The sequence below is a fragment of the Kogia breviceps genome, chromosome 5 (genome assembly GCF_026419965.1).
Source record: "Kogia breviceps isolate mKogBre1 chromosome 5, mKogBre1 haplotype 1, whole genome shotgun sequence".
Taxonomy (NCBI): Eukaryota; Metazoa; Chordata; class Mammalia; order Artiodactyla; family Physeteridae; genus Kogia; species Kogia breviceps.
The window spans coordinates 77,189,669-77,206,592 of record NC_081314.1 but is presented as its reverse complement, the minus strand read 5'-3'; the positions used below and the strand labels follow the sequence as shown (position 1 = coordinate 77,206,592).

At 41.4% G+C, this 16,924-nt stretch overlaps 1 protein-coding gene and 1 pseudogene across 8 annotated transcripts in view; one reads left to right on the top strand and one right to left on the bottom strand.

Moving 5' to 3' along the window:
• The first annotated feature begins 4,638 nt into the window (after positions 1-4,638).
• Positions 4,639-16,924, top strand: part of ACAP2 (ArfGAP with coiled-coil, ankyrin repeat and PH domains 2) — a 172,248-nt gene continuing 159,962 nt past the window's right edge. For all 8 annotated transcript variants that reach the window (XM_059064892.2, XM_067034263.1, XM_059064893.2 and 5 more), the window contains exon 1: positions 4,639-4,985. In XM_059064892.2, the coding sequence (XP_058920875.1) occupies positions 4,933-4,985 (53 nt within the window). In that variant the 5' untranslated portion in view covers positions 4,639-4,932. The remainder of the gene's footprint in view (positions 4,986-16,924) is intronic.
• Positions 8,351-8,856, bottom strand: LOC131757435 (large ribosomal subunit protein eL21-like; annotated as a pseudogene).

The window sequence follows — 16,924 nt, the reverse complement described above, 5'->3', positions numbered from 1 at the left end:
GAGACAGCAGGGAACATTGAAGGTTGAGCTTGTGCATGGAAGGTTCTGGGTGAGACAAAGTTTAACATGAGAACATGTAAGGACTTTCTGGAGTGACATATTCTGAGCCAAAGAGGTAACCTTTCTTCTCTCTGTGTGAATGACACCACCTCCTACCAGTCACCACAACCTGTAACCTGGAGTCATCCTAGGAGTTCAGTCTTCATTGCCTCCCTCACATTCATTTGGCCATCAGAACCTTTTAACTGTATTTCCTAAACATCTCTTGACTGCAGTTGCCTTGATTGAAAACCTCGAAATTGCCCCCACCCCCTTGCCCCACTATCCTTTAAAATTCAAATCAGATCTCACTCCCAGGCTTAAATTCTCCCAGTGGCTTCCCACTGCTTTAAGATACAAATTCCTTAGTGTGGCAGACAAGGTCCTTGGTATATGGTCACCGCTTACCTCTGTGCTTTAGTCACATAGTTCTCTGTGATTAAAGGTCCTTGGAAAGACCTTCCACACCTTCTCTTGGATCTTACTTTTTCAACATCCCTCATATCTGTTGAGGTATGAGAAACCTTATTTCCTTCACTGGGAGAAATGACCATCAGAGTATGAGTAGCCCCCTGTGCATGCCCCTGGCCCAGAACTAATCACATATTTCCCCCTCTGGTCTGATAGCTGTAGATGGTAGACACTGTTTTTTTTTTTTTCTTTTTTAAAAATTAATTATTTAATTTATTTTTGGCTGCATTGGGTCTTCGTTGCTGCACGTGGGCTTTCTCTAGTTGCGGCAAGGGGGGGCTACCCTTCATTGTGGTGCACAGGTTTCTCATTACGGTGGCTTCTCCTGTTGCGAAGCATGGGCTCTAGGTGAGCGGGCTTCAGTAGCTGTGGCACGTGGGCTCAGTAGTTGTGGCTCACGGGCTCTAGAGCACAGGCTCAGTAGTTGTGGTGCACGGGCTTAGTTGCTCCGTGGCATGTGGGATCTTCCCAGACTAGGGCTTGAACCCGTGTCCCTTGCATTGGCAGGTGGATTCTTAACCACTGTGCCACCAGGGAAACCCTGGGAGACACTGTTTATTTCACCTGTAAACCTCAGAGCCTACCACAGGGTTTGGCCAGAGTACATGCTCAATGGATATTATTGAATGAAGAAGGGATGAGTGAATGTTGAAATCTCCTTAGCTGAGGGTAGGAATTGGGGTTGGAAGACTATGAGTGAGAGGCCAAAGTCTTGGATGAGAGTTTACTAGCTGTTTTATGGGACCTGGCCATCAACACCTTCTTTTAGGGAAATTGCCTTGTCTAGTAGTCAGCTGTCCTGAATCCTGCTTCCTGACACCATTCCTGTACAAATGATTAAGCTGAGTGATCCTGCCCTTCTATCGGCTCCCCAGGGACCTGTGTGACCTGTCATGAAAAGATGAGCTGGGTTAATCGGTTTTTCTCCTGGGATCTGTGAATTGGAAAACAGATTAAAATGATAAGCTCCAGGAGCATAGGTTGAAAGGATACATCAAGAATTGTCAAGAAATATTTAGCAGAATTTGCAGGGTGGTCCAGATATATTTTTATGACCTGTGCAATGTTTTATAATATTTTGAATGGGTTGCCAACGTTTGAGAATTGGAAGGTTTCACATTGAAATCTGGCTATTTGGTTTCTCTTGTAAAATTCAGAAGTCTGATATGGCAAAAACTGAAGCCAAGTAGAACACAGGGCACCTGCTTTCCCCTTCACCATGGCCTTCCCCATGCCATGTGCTCACACCTGGCCAGCTTCATTCATTTACATTATCTCCTTGGCCCCTATAGCCATCTGACAACCAACTTGTTGAAGGAACATGTAGCAATGAGGGCTTATATGCAAGCCAGGTTCACAGGGGAACAGAATCTCTAAGAGAGCAAGGAGGAAACTGGTGGGAGTTGGGGAGTAGGTGAGAAAGAGAGAGGATACAGCTGCTAAGAGAGGGAAACCAGTGCCCAGAGATGCCTGAGTTTCTGGGCTTCTCAGTTCTAGTAACTGCTCATGGTTACCTTCATCATAACTCGCTTTTCTTGAGATAATTTGCAATGCAATTAGTCAGGTTAAGGAAGGGGGCTACTAGAAAATTGGTAGATAACAGCAATGAGGCAAGTAAGACAGTGGTTTATTTAGATGATATTAGCCTCGAAGGAATTCTTACATGAAGGTGGAATATAAATTATAAGTTGATGTCAAGAGTTAGACTCTTGCTGACTATGTATCCTGGTTCAGAAGGATCAGAGAGAGGGCACTGAACAACCTCTGCTCGAGAGGATGTATAGTCAAAGGTATTCTCAGAGGAAATCAGAAGCATACTGGGAAGGGCTATGGGTATGCAGGGTTCCAGAGGGTTTGGAGGAAGGAACTAGGAAGTCTAGGGAGAAGAAATTTGGAAGAGATTTAAGTTTTGATCATTTTTATCATCTAAGAGTGTAGACTGGGCCTGGTAACTAACTTTCACTGTGTGTTGAAAAGAGAGGTCTGTATTTCAGCAAACAGAGAAGGCTTCCTGAAAGAGGTGGCATCTGAGCTGTGTTTTAAAGAGATGAAAAGGAAATGCTTCACAGGCAGACAGAGCCACAACTGTAAAGGCTGAATTCTAAAGGGAGAGTGGGCAGTTTGCAGTTAGAGTCTGGATCATGGGGCCTGAGTCACCTAGCAAGTTATTTTTGTATCTTGGGGCCTTGGTTTCCATAATAATAATAATAATAATATTGTAATTCTTCTAAGACTCAATGTTCCTACCCTATCTCACTTTTAATATTTCTCAATTTAGGATGTATCTTACAATTGACACCCCCAAATGCTTGCTTTATCACAGGGCAAAGAAAAATTGTGACAGTGTTATCACTAACTAGGTATATGTAAATTTAACCATCCACAGAAAGATGTTCATTTGATAATTAGCTTAGTTATTTACACTGATGGTGCCATGCACTTGAATTTTAATCTGAATCTCAAAGTGTCATGTTAGGTGTCTTCCAGAAGGTTACATTGTGTTGAGTCATTGAAACAATAAGATATTGTATATACAGATTAGTTGTCATGCATACGGAATACAATTAAATGTAGAAATGGCCAACTCTGTAAATGACACATAAGTTACAAATCTAGAAGAGGTTGTCTTGACTAACTGAAGTGTCTGAGGACACTGAATGTTTAACTGTCAATAGTTTCTAGTTATTAAGAGAAGCTGTGTAGATTCTAGGGATATGCAATTCAATTAAAAAAAGAAACCAAGTTTATAAACAAAGAAGAAACATATATAATGCTTGTATATTCTTTGAAATGTCTTAAAAGTATGTTGTTACTTTCTAAAGGTGATGAAGAGATCAAGATACAACCATACGTTATGAAAAACAGCATGCTATCATGCTATACTTAACCAGATGGTCAAAAGGGTTATTATATAAGACTTAGGCAGTGGAAATGAGAAGACTTAAACCTAACCTCTGCTTATGGTACTGAAGAAGAAAGTGGTACAATTATGATAATAACCAACATAAACTGAATGATTACTATGTGGCACTGTTGCCTTGAGTTCTTATCTATTCAGCCTCAGGACAACTCTATCAGATCAGTGGTGTTATCTTCATTTTGCAGTGAGAAAGCTAGCAGGCAAATCCAGGAAGTTTACCTCCAGAGCCACTATGCTGTACTAACACCCTCCCTGTGCATTTTTACGGGTATGGTTTTCAGGTTGAGTTTAGAAGTATATACTTAATTAAATACAATGTATCCATGGTACTTTTTACTTACATGCCATGAGTCCATGGCATCTAAGAGTCAGAAGTAAGGGATTGTGGGATTATTGCGGGGATCAGAAGATGAATATCTTACAGTGGCTCCTAGAAAAATCGTGTATCAGAGGGCAGGTGTTGCAAGTTGAGTAAATGAGCCTGCATTTTCAGAATCCCATCATCTTAGAACTGGCAAAGGCTACTGAGAGAAAGGCGTCAGTAAGGAGGAATGTTTTCTGTGGTTTTGAGGACGGTTCCTCCATACAAAACGCCCTGCCTCCCCTATCTGTCTAAATCCTTCTGATCTTTCCATGCCCACCCCAAATGCCAGCTCCTTCTGAAAGTAGTCTCTGGTTATATGAAAATATATATCAATACATGGGAGATACTTTCAAATTATTACGTGATGAAGCCAGTAAGTGAAAGACGGATTTTATCATCAAAGTTACCCTCGCTCCTCTCCTGGCCTCAGTTTCTCTAAACTGAAAGGAAGTGGTGGCTTAGACCATCTCTTCCTTTTATAATCTATACTCTTTTACCCTTTTCAGATTTCTGCCTTGAAAAGCAACTCTCCTTTATCAGACCTGCAGGCGGCGGCTCCTCCTTGTTGGCAGCTCAGCAGGGCGGGGCTGGAGAAGCAGGAGAAGAGGCGGGGGCTCCGGGGGAAGCGCGGCGCGCAGCCACGTGACTTCCTTCCCAAGGAGCCTCAGCTGCCGGCCTCCCAGCAACCGGTTCGTCCCGCCTAACGACGCCCGCGCATCCTGGTTGGCCCTCGGGACGCTTTTGGCAAGGAGGCTCCCACGGTCGCGCCGCTCACTGGCTTTGCTACCGTCGCTCAGGCGCGTTGCCCGAGCGCCCGCAGGCGGTGCTACCGGAAGCCCCTCCCATTGGCCGTCGTGTTTGTGGTTGGCTGACTGCGGCTGTCACTCCGGGTCGTTTCCCCGAGGTCTGTCCTCTGCTGGGGGCGGGAGGAAGAGGGGCAGGACTGGGGCCTGACGAGCCGTCGCTGCCGCCGCCGTCTTCGCGGCTGCTATGACCAGCGGGCGAGGCGCCCTCCGCAGCTCTGCGCAGCGCTAGTCGCGGCCGTGGGCCAGCCGTAGCCGTCTGGGTCCCCAGCGCAGCCGCTCCCGCGGCTCCCTCGGCTCTTCCAGCGCCGCCTGCGAGACGAGGCGGAGGCAGGATGAAGATGACGGTGGATTTCGAGGAGTGTCTGAAGGACTCGCCCCGCTTCAGGTAGCCGACGCGGCCGCCCGGCGCCGGGCCGGCTCACCCGGAGCTGCCTCCCGCGGCGGTGGGGGCGTGAAAGGCAGCCCGCGGAACGCGCGGGAGGCCCCGTAGTCCGCGCCCTCCGACGGGGCAGGCTGCCGATGTAGTCGCTCCCGATCCGGAGGGGGCACGACAGCCCCGACTAGCCCTTCGTGAGGAGCGAGGCTGGGCCAGAGGAGGATGTTGCCTCCTTATCCCCCTTCCTCGCTCTCTGCCCGGGGCGGAGCGCCCGAGAGGCGGGGCGCACCAGCTCCGGGGAACTGGGGTGCAGCCGCGTCCCCGAAGACTCGTGCCCTTTGCGGTGCGCGCTCTCGTCCCCTTCCTCTTTCCACTTGTCCTTTCCCCTTCCTTCCGCTGCTTCTTCGTTTCCACCCCCACCCCAGCCCCTTTTAGAGGGAGCTTGCAGGGCGCCCTCCTGCAGTTCACTTAGTTCCTCTTACCCCGAGGAGGGAGGAGTGGGGGGCGAACTGGGATGTCGATTTCTCCTGCTGGCGTGTTCCCTGCCGGGGGGGCTCCTCGGAAGGCGCTGACGGTTGATTTTGCACGGGAGTCAGGGGTGGGAGTGCTTTGACCAACAGCATTCTGTCCACCTTAGTCCGAGACTATATAAGCTTTTCTTTACACCTAAGCTCTTTGGAGGGGCACCGCTGTCGACATGTACCGGGCTGAGGGGTGAGGACTAGGAGAAACAGTGCATTTCTGTTTTGAGAACGGAAGTAGGATGGCCCTGAAGATGGCATTTCTGTTCCTCTTCCAGCAGCGTCGGCCCGGGAGGGCGCCGATCACCGTCGGATGCTCCCAGTGGATCTGTCACATAAACTGACGTGGTGGCACTCCGATTCACATGGGCTGGCCTCCCTGCCTTGAGAGAGGCGGCAGCCCTGAGGGTGTCCAGAGCACAGACTCTTTCGGTTTCTCGCATCGTAGGAAACTCTTGAATTGTTTTGGAGAATGGAGTTTTGCTAGGTTGTGTTTTACAGTGCATTTATAGGGCTGTCCTTAGGCCTTAAAAATAAGGCCTTTAGAACTTCCGTTAGATAGTGACATGTCTTGAAAGCCTCCCCTGATCATTGATGTGTGTGTGCCCGCTGATCTCTAGGCCAAGCCTGGGTTGTAAATTCCTGCATCCTCTGCCTGGGAACTAACTGTTCTCATCGTTATCACTGTTAATTTCATTTGCCATTTTCTTTTCAGTGAAAAGCAAAGAAAACTATTGTAAAACTAAGGAACTCCTACTTCTAAGAGAATGTCGTTTGATTTTTGTTTGTTTGTTTTTTGGTGTTAATTTTATTTGGAGCTTAGGGCTATTGCTTGTAAAAAACGTACACCTGGTTTGATTGCTGTTGCTGTTGTTGGTATTAGTTTTTAAAACGTATATTGTGCGTGATTTGATGGACCCAGGAGATACAAATGGATTGTTTAGGACAGCTTTGCAAGTTAGATTCCAGGACTGTGTGGCAAAGGAAGTAATTTTTAAAGTGTACCTTAAAAAGTTCTACTTTTTTGGTGAAATTGTTGTTAATATTACTGGGTAACGAGGTAATCACGGCACTTTTTACCTAGAGAATGTGGCTTTGTGCTCAGTTTGTTTCACAGTTTAAATTTCATTAAAAAAAAAAAAGTTGAGAGAAGTGATTTGAAAATGCTTCTAATCCCTGGTGTTGGTCAGAAACCATGTGCTGTCTTTGTTTTTAAAATAAAAGGGGCTTCCCTGGTGGCGCAGTGGTTGAGAATCCGCCTGCCGATGATAGAGGGGACACGGGTTCGTGCCCCGGTCCGGGAGGATCCCACATGCCGCGGAGCGGCTGGGCCCGTGAGCCTTGGCCGCCGAGCCTGTGCTCCGCAACGGGAGAGGCCACAACAGTGAGAGGCCCGCGTACCACAAAAAAAAAATTTTTTTAATTAAAAAAAAATAAAAGAATCATTGAATATAAAATAAGAGGAAAAGATACTGATTAAGTTGTATGGAATATTATAGTGAACGTTTGTTAGACTTGAATGTAATTTCTATTCTATATTAATTAGGATGTTAGGGATTTTCTAGAGTTGTTTCCAGTATTCCAGTTCCTGTTGGCTGCAAATTGGGAAGACAAACCAAGATTCAGAGAACTCAAATATCTTGTATACATTTGTGAGACTACATTAAATTTGTAATAGAGGCAGGAATGCCAGGAAATAAAAGTCTCATCATTCACACTCCTAATTTTTACAGTTTTCCTATAATCCCATTACTGTGTAGGTTTCTATAGCATTTGAAAATAATGTTTCAGTCTTTTTATTCACATGCCTTATGTATAAGCAAAACTTTTTAAAAGCATTGTGCACTTTATGAGTGATATATTGAAGTGTTTGTATCAAAAGAGAAGATTTGTGGCAGCTGGGCTTGTTTTTTTGATAGCAAGGAAGCTGTACTATTTATTCCTTGTAGTGTCCTGATCTACTGTGCTGCTTTAAATCTAATTCCTATTTTTATTATCCTTCACAACTGAATCTTGTGGCGCTTAAGTCTGGTATGTGGACATAACTGCCTTGAATGTTGTAGAATCAACGTAAATGGCAGCTCTTGCTGAAGAAAAATTTCATCACTGTTCAAGCTTCAGACATTAATTTTCCTATTAAATTGGTAAGGAAAACAGGAGGAAGACTGGTTGAAATAGGGAGAGAAGGATGTTGCAGTTGCAACATTGTTTTTAGTAATTTGAATAGTCTGGTTACTTTTACATTCCTGTGAACATTACGTTTTGTTTTTAGATTGTAAGGCACATTTCATTGTGTAATTTTGGATTTCCTTCTTAGTTTTTTTAAAAAACCAGCCTAGGGCTTCCCTAGTGGCACAGTGGTTGAGAGTCCGCCTGCCGATGGCAGGGGACACGGGTTCGTGCCCCGGTCTGGGAAGATCCCACATGCTGCAGAGTGGCTGGGACCGTGAGCCATGGCCGCTGAGCCTGCGCGTCCGGAGCTTGTGCTCCGCAACGGGAGAGGCCACAACAGTGAGAGGCCCGCGTACTGCAAAAAAAACCCAAAAAAGCAAAAAACCAGTCTAAAGGTCAAAATCTTGTTCATTTAAAATCTGCAGGAAAGTGAATGCATCTAAGTGTACTTTTTTACAGAGGGAATTATCCATTTTGACCAACATTTGTTGAAGAAGTTTGAACTTGTTTGGGCCCTAAACTGTAAATTTATAAACTTTTATAAAAATTATGCTTTTTCCTTTATATAAACATATCGTTCACTCAGGAAGTGAAATTTTGTTTGAAACAAAAAGTTGAATTAGTGCTTTTTTTTTTTTTTTTTTTTTTTACAGTCGAGGTCTTTTATTTTCTTTACAACCATCATGCCATGAATTCATGGGGAATGGGCTCCAACAGTTCAGGCTCCTTTCCATTAGTTCTCATGAAGTGTGCTTCTCTGGGTGGAGCAGGCTGGTGCTTCAGTTGAACCCAAGTACCTTTCTCTTTGGCTTCCTTCTTTTTCTGATTATTTTCCTTCACCCGTTTCAGGAAGCTATTTGGGCTCTTAGAGTGCTTAATATGCTCGATACTCACATTAATTCTCTTGACGAGAATCTTGCCCTTAACTTGTTTGTTTACAATGATGCCAACAACATGCCGGGTAACATTGTAGACTCTCCCAGTTTTGCCATGGTAACATTTGTGGGGCATTCCTTTTTGAACAGTGCCATTCCCTTGATATCTACAATATCACCTTTCTTGTAGATTCGGATGTATGTGGCCAAAGGAACAACTCCATGTTTTCTAAAAGGCCTAGAGCACATGTAGCGGGTGCCCCTCCTCTTTCCCTTTGTGTTGGTCATTTTGGCGAATTACTGGAAGATGGTGGTTCCAATAGTGCTTTTTTTTGTTTTTGGACGCATAAGCTCAGCGGCCATGGCTCACGGGCCTAGCCACTCCACGGCATGTGGGATCTGCCCGGACCGGGGCACGAACCCGTGTCCCCTGCATCGGCAGGCGGACTCTCAACTACTGCGCCACCAGGGAAGCCCAGTGGTTTTTTTTTTTTTTAACATCTTTATTGGAGTATAATTGCTTTACAATGGTGTGTCAGTTTCTGTCTTACAGCAAAGTGAATCAGTTATACATATACATATGTTCCCATATCTCTTCCCTCTTGCGTCTCCCTCCCTCCTACCCTCCCTATCCCACCCCTCTAGGTGGTCACAAACCACCTAGCTGATCTCCCTGTGCCATGCGGCTGCTTCCCACTAGCTATCCACCCGACGCTTGGTAGTTTATATATGTCCATGCCACTCTCTCACTTCGTCACAGCTTACCCTTCCCCCTCCCCATATCCTCAAGTCCATGCTCTAGTAGGTCTGTGTTTTATTCCCGTCCTACCCCTAGGCTCTTCATGACATTTTTTTTTCTTAGATTCCATGTATATGTGTTAGCATATGGTATTTGTTTTTCTCCTTTTGACTTACTTCACTCTGTATGACAGACTCCAGGTCCATCCACCTCACTACAAATAACTCAATTTCGTTTCTTTTTATGGCTGAGTAATATTCCATTGTATATATGTGCCACATCTTCTTTATCCATTCATCTGTCGATGGACACTTAGGTTGCTTCCATGTCCTGGCTATAGTAAATAGAGCTGCAATGAACATTTTGCTACATGACTCTTTTTGAATTATGGTTTTCTCAGGGTATGTGCCCAGTAGTGGGATTGCTGGGTCATCTGGTAGTTCTATTTGTAGTTTTTTAAGGAACCTCCAAACTGTTCTCCATAGTGGCTGTATCAATTTACATTCCCACCAGCAGTGCAAGAGGGTTCCCTTTTCTCCACACCCTCTCCAGCATTTATTGTTTGTAGATTTTTTGATGATGGCCATTCTGACTGGTGTGAGATGATATCTCATTGTAGTTTTGATTTGCATTTCTCTAATGATTAATGATGTTGAGCATTCTTTCATGTGTTTGTTGGCAATCTGTATATCTTCTTTGGAGAAATGTCTATTTAATTCTTCTGCCCATTTTTGGATTGGGTTGTTTGTTTTTTTGTTATTGAGCTGCCTGGGTTGCTTATAAATTTTGGAGATTAATCCTTTGTCAGTTACTTCATTTGCAACTATTTTCTCCCATTCTGAGGGTTGTCTTTTGGTCTTGTTTATGGTATCCTTTGCTGTGCAAAAGCTTTAAAGTTTCATAAGGTCCATTTGTTTACTTTTGTTTTTATTTCCATTTCTCTAGGAGGTGGGTCAAAAAGGATCTTGCTGTGATTGATGTCATAGAGTGTTCTGCCTATGTTTTCCTCTAAGAGTTTGATAGTGTCTGGTCTTACATGTAGGTCTTTAACCCATTTTGAGTTTATTTTTGTGTATGGTGTTAGGGAGTGTTCTAATTTCATACTTTTACATGTACCTGTCCAGTTTTCTCAGCACCACTTATTGAAGAGGCTGTCTTTTCTCCACTGTATATTCTTGCCTCCTTTATCATAGATAAGGTGAACATATGTGTGTGGGTTTTTCTCTGGGCTTGCGGCACGCGGGACCTTTTGTTGTGGCATGCAGGCTCTTCCTTGCGGTGCACGAGCTTCTGTCTAGTTGTGGCATTCAGGTTTTCTCTCTCTAGCTGTGGCACGTGGGCTCCAGGGCACGTGTGCTCTGTAGCTGTGGTGCGTGGATTCCTGAGCACGCGGGCTCTCTCGTTGAGGCACATGAGCTCAGTAGTTGGCGGGCTTAGTTGCCCCGTGGCGTGTGGGATCGAACCAGAGTTCCCTGCCTTGGAAGGCAGATTCTGTACCACGGGACCACCAGGGAAGTCCCAAGTGCTTTTTGACTTGTGGAAGATTTTTGCTCTAATTCATTCCTCAAATATAAAAATATTGAGTCTTTATCTGGTACATTTATTTTTTATCCTTAACAATGTTTATTTTGCACTGTTCTGAAGGTTTTTTGTTTGATTCTATTTCAGATATGTTCCTTGTTCAGCAACTTAGGATAAAAATCTAAAAAAGATGTTTTGGGGTGAAAGGTTTTAATGGTTGAAAGACATTGGAATAAATAAATAAATAAATGCACACATAAGTGTGTGTGTGCACGCACACATACATATAATGTTTTGCTCTTAAGCTGGTGCCAATCCTGGCTGGGTTTGCCTCTTTACCTTCCATATTTAGAACAGGTACACGCCTAACAATTGGTACTTTATATACATGGAAATACAGTGGGCAAGAGATGAAGCAAAATGTCTTTTTATTTCAGAAGTGGTAGAATGGAATTATAAAGTATCAATAGTTTCATCATGAACCAAAATACAGGAACCCAGCTACTCCTCATTGCAGCTTCTAATTCCTTATTTAATGTAGTACCAGCATAAGTTGAAATAAGGAAGAACAAGCTTTTATAACATACTAGACCTTATACTAGATGCTTTTATAGCTACCATCTCAATTAATACTAAAATATATTACAATGTAAGAGTTATTATCTTTGTTTTTAAAATGTTAAAAAAAATACCAAACTGGATATTTTGAGAAGTTAAACTGACTTCTTAATGGTGGACTTTCAAATGGTGGACTTGGAAGTGAATTCACTCTTTTACTCCATCTCTCGAGCCACAGGCTTTATTGCATTAATTAAATTTGCATTAAGTGTATGTATGGTGTCTTTTATAATACAGAAGTTTAAAAACTGGCTTTCTTGTATTCCCTAGAAAAGTGTTCCCATTCCCATTATTATAGGGTATTTTCTATTTTTAGCAATTTTAATTTCATGTAATGCAGCTGGATTTAGTTTTGAGTGTGGGAGATAATCCTATTTTATTTTCTTCCTAATGGAAACCCTTGTCCTAATACCTTTTATTTAATAATCCATCCTTTCCCATTGATTTAAAATTACACACATACGTGCATATACATATATGTATATGAACATGGGTCTTTTTCTGGATTCTAGTCTTTTCTACCAATGTAATTTTTTGTTCTCCTGCAAATATTGTTAATATATTAGTTGTAAAATTTTGTAGTCTGTTATGATATCCGGTAGGACAAATTTTCCTTTGTTACTGTTTTTTCCAAAAATGTAATGGCTCTTCTTGAATATTTTGTCTGTATAATAGCTTCTTCAATTTCAGAAGAGGTTATGTCTTTCTATGTATTTTGGCCTTATTTATTTAAAACTTTTTATTATGTAAAATTTCAATGATGATCCAAGTACATGCTGTTTATTAGAGAAATAGTTTAGATTCAAAGATACAAATAGATTGAAAGTAAAAGGATAAAAAAGATAAACAGTGCAAGCAGTACCCAAAAGAGAGCTGGAATGGCTATACTAATAACAGATAAAATAGACTTTATGACAGAAATTACTGAAGATAAAGGACGTTTTATAATGATAAAAGAATCAATCCATCAGGAAGACATATACTTATAAACATGTGTACTTAGTATAGCCTCAAAATACATGAGGCAAAAATTGACAGAATTGAAGGGAGAAATAGAAAATCCAACAGTAATAGAGACATAAATACTTTCAATAATGGGTAGAACAAGTAGCCAGATGGTCAACAAGGAAAGAGAAGATGTGAATAACACTATAAACCAAAAAAAGATTTAATAGATATCTATAGAACACTTCATGCAGCAATAGCAGAATTCATATTCTTCTCTAGTACACATGAATACATTTTCTAGCACAGACTGTATATTAAGGCATTAAACAAGCTTCAGTAAATTCAGAAGGATTGAAATCATGAAAAATATGTTCCTTGGCCACAATGGAATGAAATTAGAAGTCAGTAACAGAAGGAAATCTGAAATATTTATAAATACTTGAAAATTAAGCAACACATTCCTAAATAACAAGTGGATCAAAGAGGAAATCACAAGGAAATAAGGAAATACTTTCAGACAAATGGAAACAAAAATACAACAAACTAAACTTATGGGATGCAGCTAAAGCAGTGCACAGAGTGAAATGTATACCTACAAACACCTATATTAAAAAGAAGAAAGATCTCAAATCAGTGATCTAACCTTCCATCTTAAGAAACTACAAAAAGAATAGCAAACTAATGTCAAAGCAGGGAAAGGGAGGAAATAAAGTCTAGAGCAGAAATAAATGAAAATGGAGACTAGTACAACAACTAGAGAAAATCAGTGAAACCGTAAGTTGGTTATTCATAAGGATCAACGAAGCTGACAAGCCTTTAGCTAGACCAAGAAAAAAAAGGAGAAGACCCAAATTTGTAGATTCAGGACTGAAAGAGGGGACATCATTGCTGTCTCAACAAAAATAAGAGGGATTATGAGAGAATACTATGAAAAATTCTCAGACAATAAGTTAGTTAAGCTAGATGAAATGGATATATTCCTGGAAAGACACAAACTAATGAAAATGGCTCAAGAAGAAATAGAAAATTTGAATAGACATGAGATTGAATTAGTAATCAAAAAGCTTCCTCAAAAGAAAAGCCCAGGGACTTCCCTGGTGGCAGAGTGGTTAAGAATCTGCCTGTCAATGCACGGGACATGGTTTCGATCCCTAGTCTGGGAAGATCCCACTAAGCCCATGTGCCACAACTACTGAGCTGCGTTCTAGAGCGCACGTGCCGCAAATACTGAAGCCTGAGTGTCTAGAGCCTGTGCTCCGCAACAAGAGAAGCCACCACAGTGAGAAGCCCATGCACTGCAACCAAGAGTAGCTCCTGCTTGCCACAACTAGAGAAAGCCCACGTGCAGCAAGAAGACCCAATGCCGCCCAAAAGAAAAAAAAAGAAAACCCCAGGTCAAGATGGCTTCACTGATGAATTCTATCAAATGTTTAAAGATGGATTAACAACAGTCCTTCATAAACTCTTCCAAGAAACAGGAGGAAGGAAGTGTCGCTTCCCAACTGATTTATGAGGCCAGTATCACCCTGCTACCAAAGCCAAAGATATCACAAGAAAATTACATGCCAATATCTGTTATGAATACAGGTATTAAAATCCTCAACAAGATATTAGCGAACCAAACATAGCAATATATAGAAAGGATTGTACACCATGACCAAGTGGGATTTATCCCAGGAGTACAAAGATCAATCAATGTGTAAACCGTATTAATAGAACAAATGATGCAAACCACATAATCATCTTAGTAGATACAGAGAGAGCATTAGACTAAATCCAGCCCACTTTCATGATGAAAATACTCAGTAGTGATGAATTGGGTGATTGGGATTGACATGTATACACTGATGTGTATAAAATTGATGACTAATAAGAACCTGCTGTATAAAAAAATAAATAAAATAAAATTCAAACATTAAAAAAAAAGAAAATACTCAATAAACTAGGAATAGAAAACTTCCTCAACCTGATAAAGGACATGTATAAAACACTCAGCTAACATCATACTTAATGGTGAAAGACACAGTTTTTCTCTAAGATTAAGAGAAAGTCTGTTCTTCCCACTTCTATTTAGCAGTGTGGTGGAGGTTGAGCAATTAGGCAAGAAAGAAAAATAAAGGCATACATATAAGAAAAGAAGTAGTAAATCCATCTCTACTTTTAGATTATATACAGTTGTTTCTTGGTATCCATGGGGATTGGTTCCAGGACCCCGATGGACATCAAAATATGTGAATACTCAAGTTCCTTCCATAAAATGGTATAGTATAGTCAACCCTCTTTATCTGCAGGTTCTGCATCCAAGGATATGGAGGGCTGACTGTATTTAGTACATAGAAAATCTTAAGGAATGCACAAAAATCAGATAGAACTAATAAGTTCAACAAGGCTGCAGTATACAAGATAATTGTCAGAATATACCAGAGTTTATTTATGCATTCACCTACCAGAGGACATCTTGGTTGCTTCCAGGTTTTGGCAATTATGAATAAAGGTGCTATATACATTTGTATGCAAATTTTTGTGTGGACATAAGTTTTCCAGTCATTTGGGTAAGTACCAAGGAGCACAATTGCTGGGTTGTATGGTAAGTATTGCCAGAGTATATTTAGTTTTATAAGAAACCCCCAAAATGTCTTCCAAAGTGGCTGTGCCAGTTGCATTCTCAAGAGCAATGAATGAGAGTGCCTGTTGCTTCACCTTCTCACCAGCATTTGGTGTTGTCAGTATTTTGGAGTTTAGCCATTCTAGTAGGTGTGTGGTGGTATCTCATTGTTTTAATTTGCATTTCTCTGATCACATATGATGTGAGCTTATTTGCCATCATATGCTTATTTGCCATCTGTGTATCTTCTTTGTTAAGGTGTCTTTTAAGGTCTTTGGCCCATTTTTTAAATTGGGTTGTTTATTTTCTTATTGGGTTTTAAGAGTTCTTTGTATATTTTAAAGAACAGTCCTATATTAGACATGTATTTTGGAATTTTTTTTCCCAGTGTGTGGTTTGTCTTCATTTTCTTGATTCCCTTTATTTTTGATATGGAAATTCCATCTGTCTTTCATATATTGGGTTTATAGTTCTTGATTTTCATGTTGTTGCCTTTTCTATTTACTTATTTTTGCAGAGTGCAGTTGCCATTACCCTCCCTTGAAAAGGTGAATTTTTTTTTCTTTTTCCTTTTAGACTTTACCTGTTTGGAAATGTTTGTAGGTTTGTAGAGTGAAACCATTTTCTCTCAGAATTTGCAGGCATTGCTGTATTTTCTTCGGGTTTTCAGTGTTGTTGTTGACTTTTGGTGCTGTTTTTATTTCCTGATTCATTTTTTGTCCCTGAAGTTATTTTAGATTTTTTTCTTTACTACTGGTATTCTGAAATTTCATGATGATGTGCCTTTGTATGGGTCTTTTTAATTTATTGTCTTGGACACGTACTTTCAATCTGAAAACTCATGTGTTTTAGTTCTGGGGAATCATATTATTTCTTTGATAGTTTATTTTCCTTTTTTTTTTTTTTTTTTTTGTGGTACACGGGCCTCTCACTGTTGTGGCCTCTCCCATTGTGGAGCACAGGCTCCGGACGTACAGGCTCAGCGGCCATGGCTCACGGGCCCAGCCGCTCTGTGGTATGTGGGATCTTCCTGGACCAGGGCATGAACCCATGTCCCCAGCATCGGCAGGCGGATTCTCAACCACTGCACCATCAGGGAAGCCCTTTTCCTCTTTTTTTAACCTGTTATTTTTATATTCATATTTTGAATGAATCCTCTAATTTTCTTTTTTCTCCCCTTTTCTATATCTTTGTCTTTTTGTTCTACTTTCTGGATGATATATCCAAATTATTTACTAATCCTAGTTTTCAAGAATTCTTTCTTACTGTAAATATTCCTTTTTAATGTCAACCCATTCTTCAAGAGCTTTCCTTGTACATCTGAAGAAATTAGTCATAGTCAACAATTTTTTTTCCTCTCTGAATTACCTTTCCTCTAAGGTTTTTGTTTGTTTGTTTATTTGTTTTGGTCTCCTTTTAGAAGTTTTCCTTAATGTGTTTCTGCTGACCCTTGGGTTTCTGTTTACATCAAAGAATGAGGCATTTAAAAAGTTATTGGAGTATGGTATATTTTGGTCCAGCTTGTTGAGTTTCACTACAGGGCAGTATTTTCATTGGGATCACTCCCAAATGTCAGTATCTTTAGGTCTTTTCTTATTTATCTGTCATGTCCTTAAAGAGCCATCTTCTGCCTGGTAGATAGAGTGTAAGTGCTGAATTTCAGGGTACTGAGCTAGGGGAGGGGCTGGAGAAGGGCTGTGGGGTAGAGACTTCTTACTGGAGTTTCTCTCTCATAGGGAGTTTTTAACTGAGTTTTAATCAATACTTTTGATTTAATTATGTAAACCTTTACAGAAAATAAAGCTCCCATCTTTTGTCAGGGTCAGGGAGGGGTAGTCATATCAGGTTGGAGGAGTGGAATGAGGATCTGAAGAGTCTGGTTGCTCCTTATGAGTATAAGATTTCAACTAATCCTGTTTTCACCCTTCCACCTCCTCCCACCTCCATCC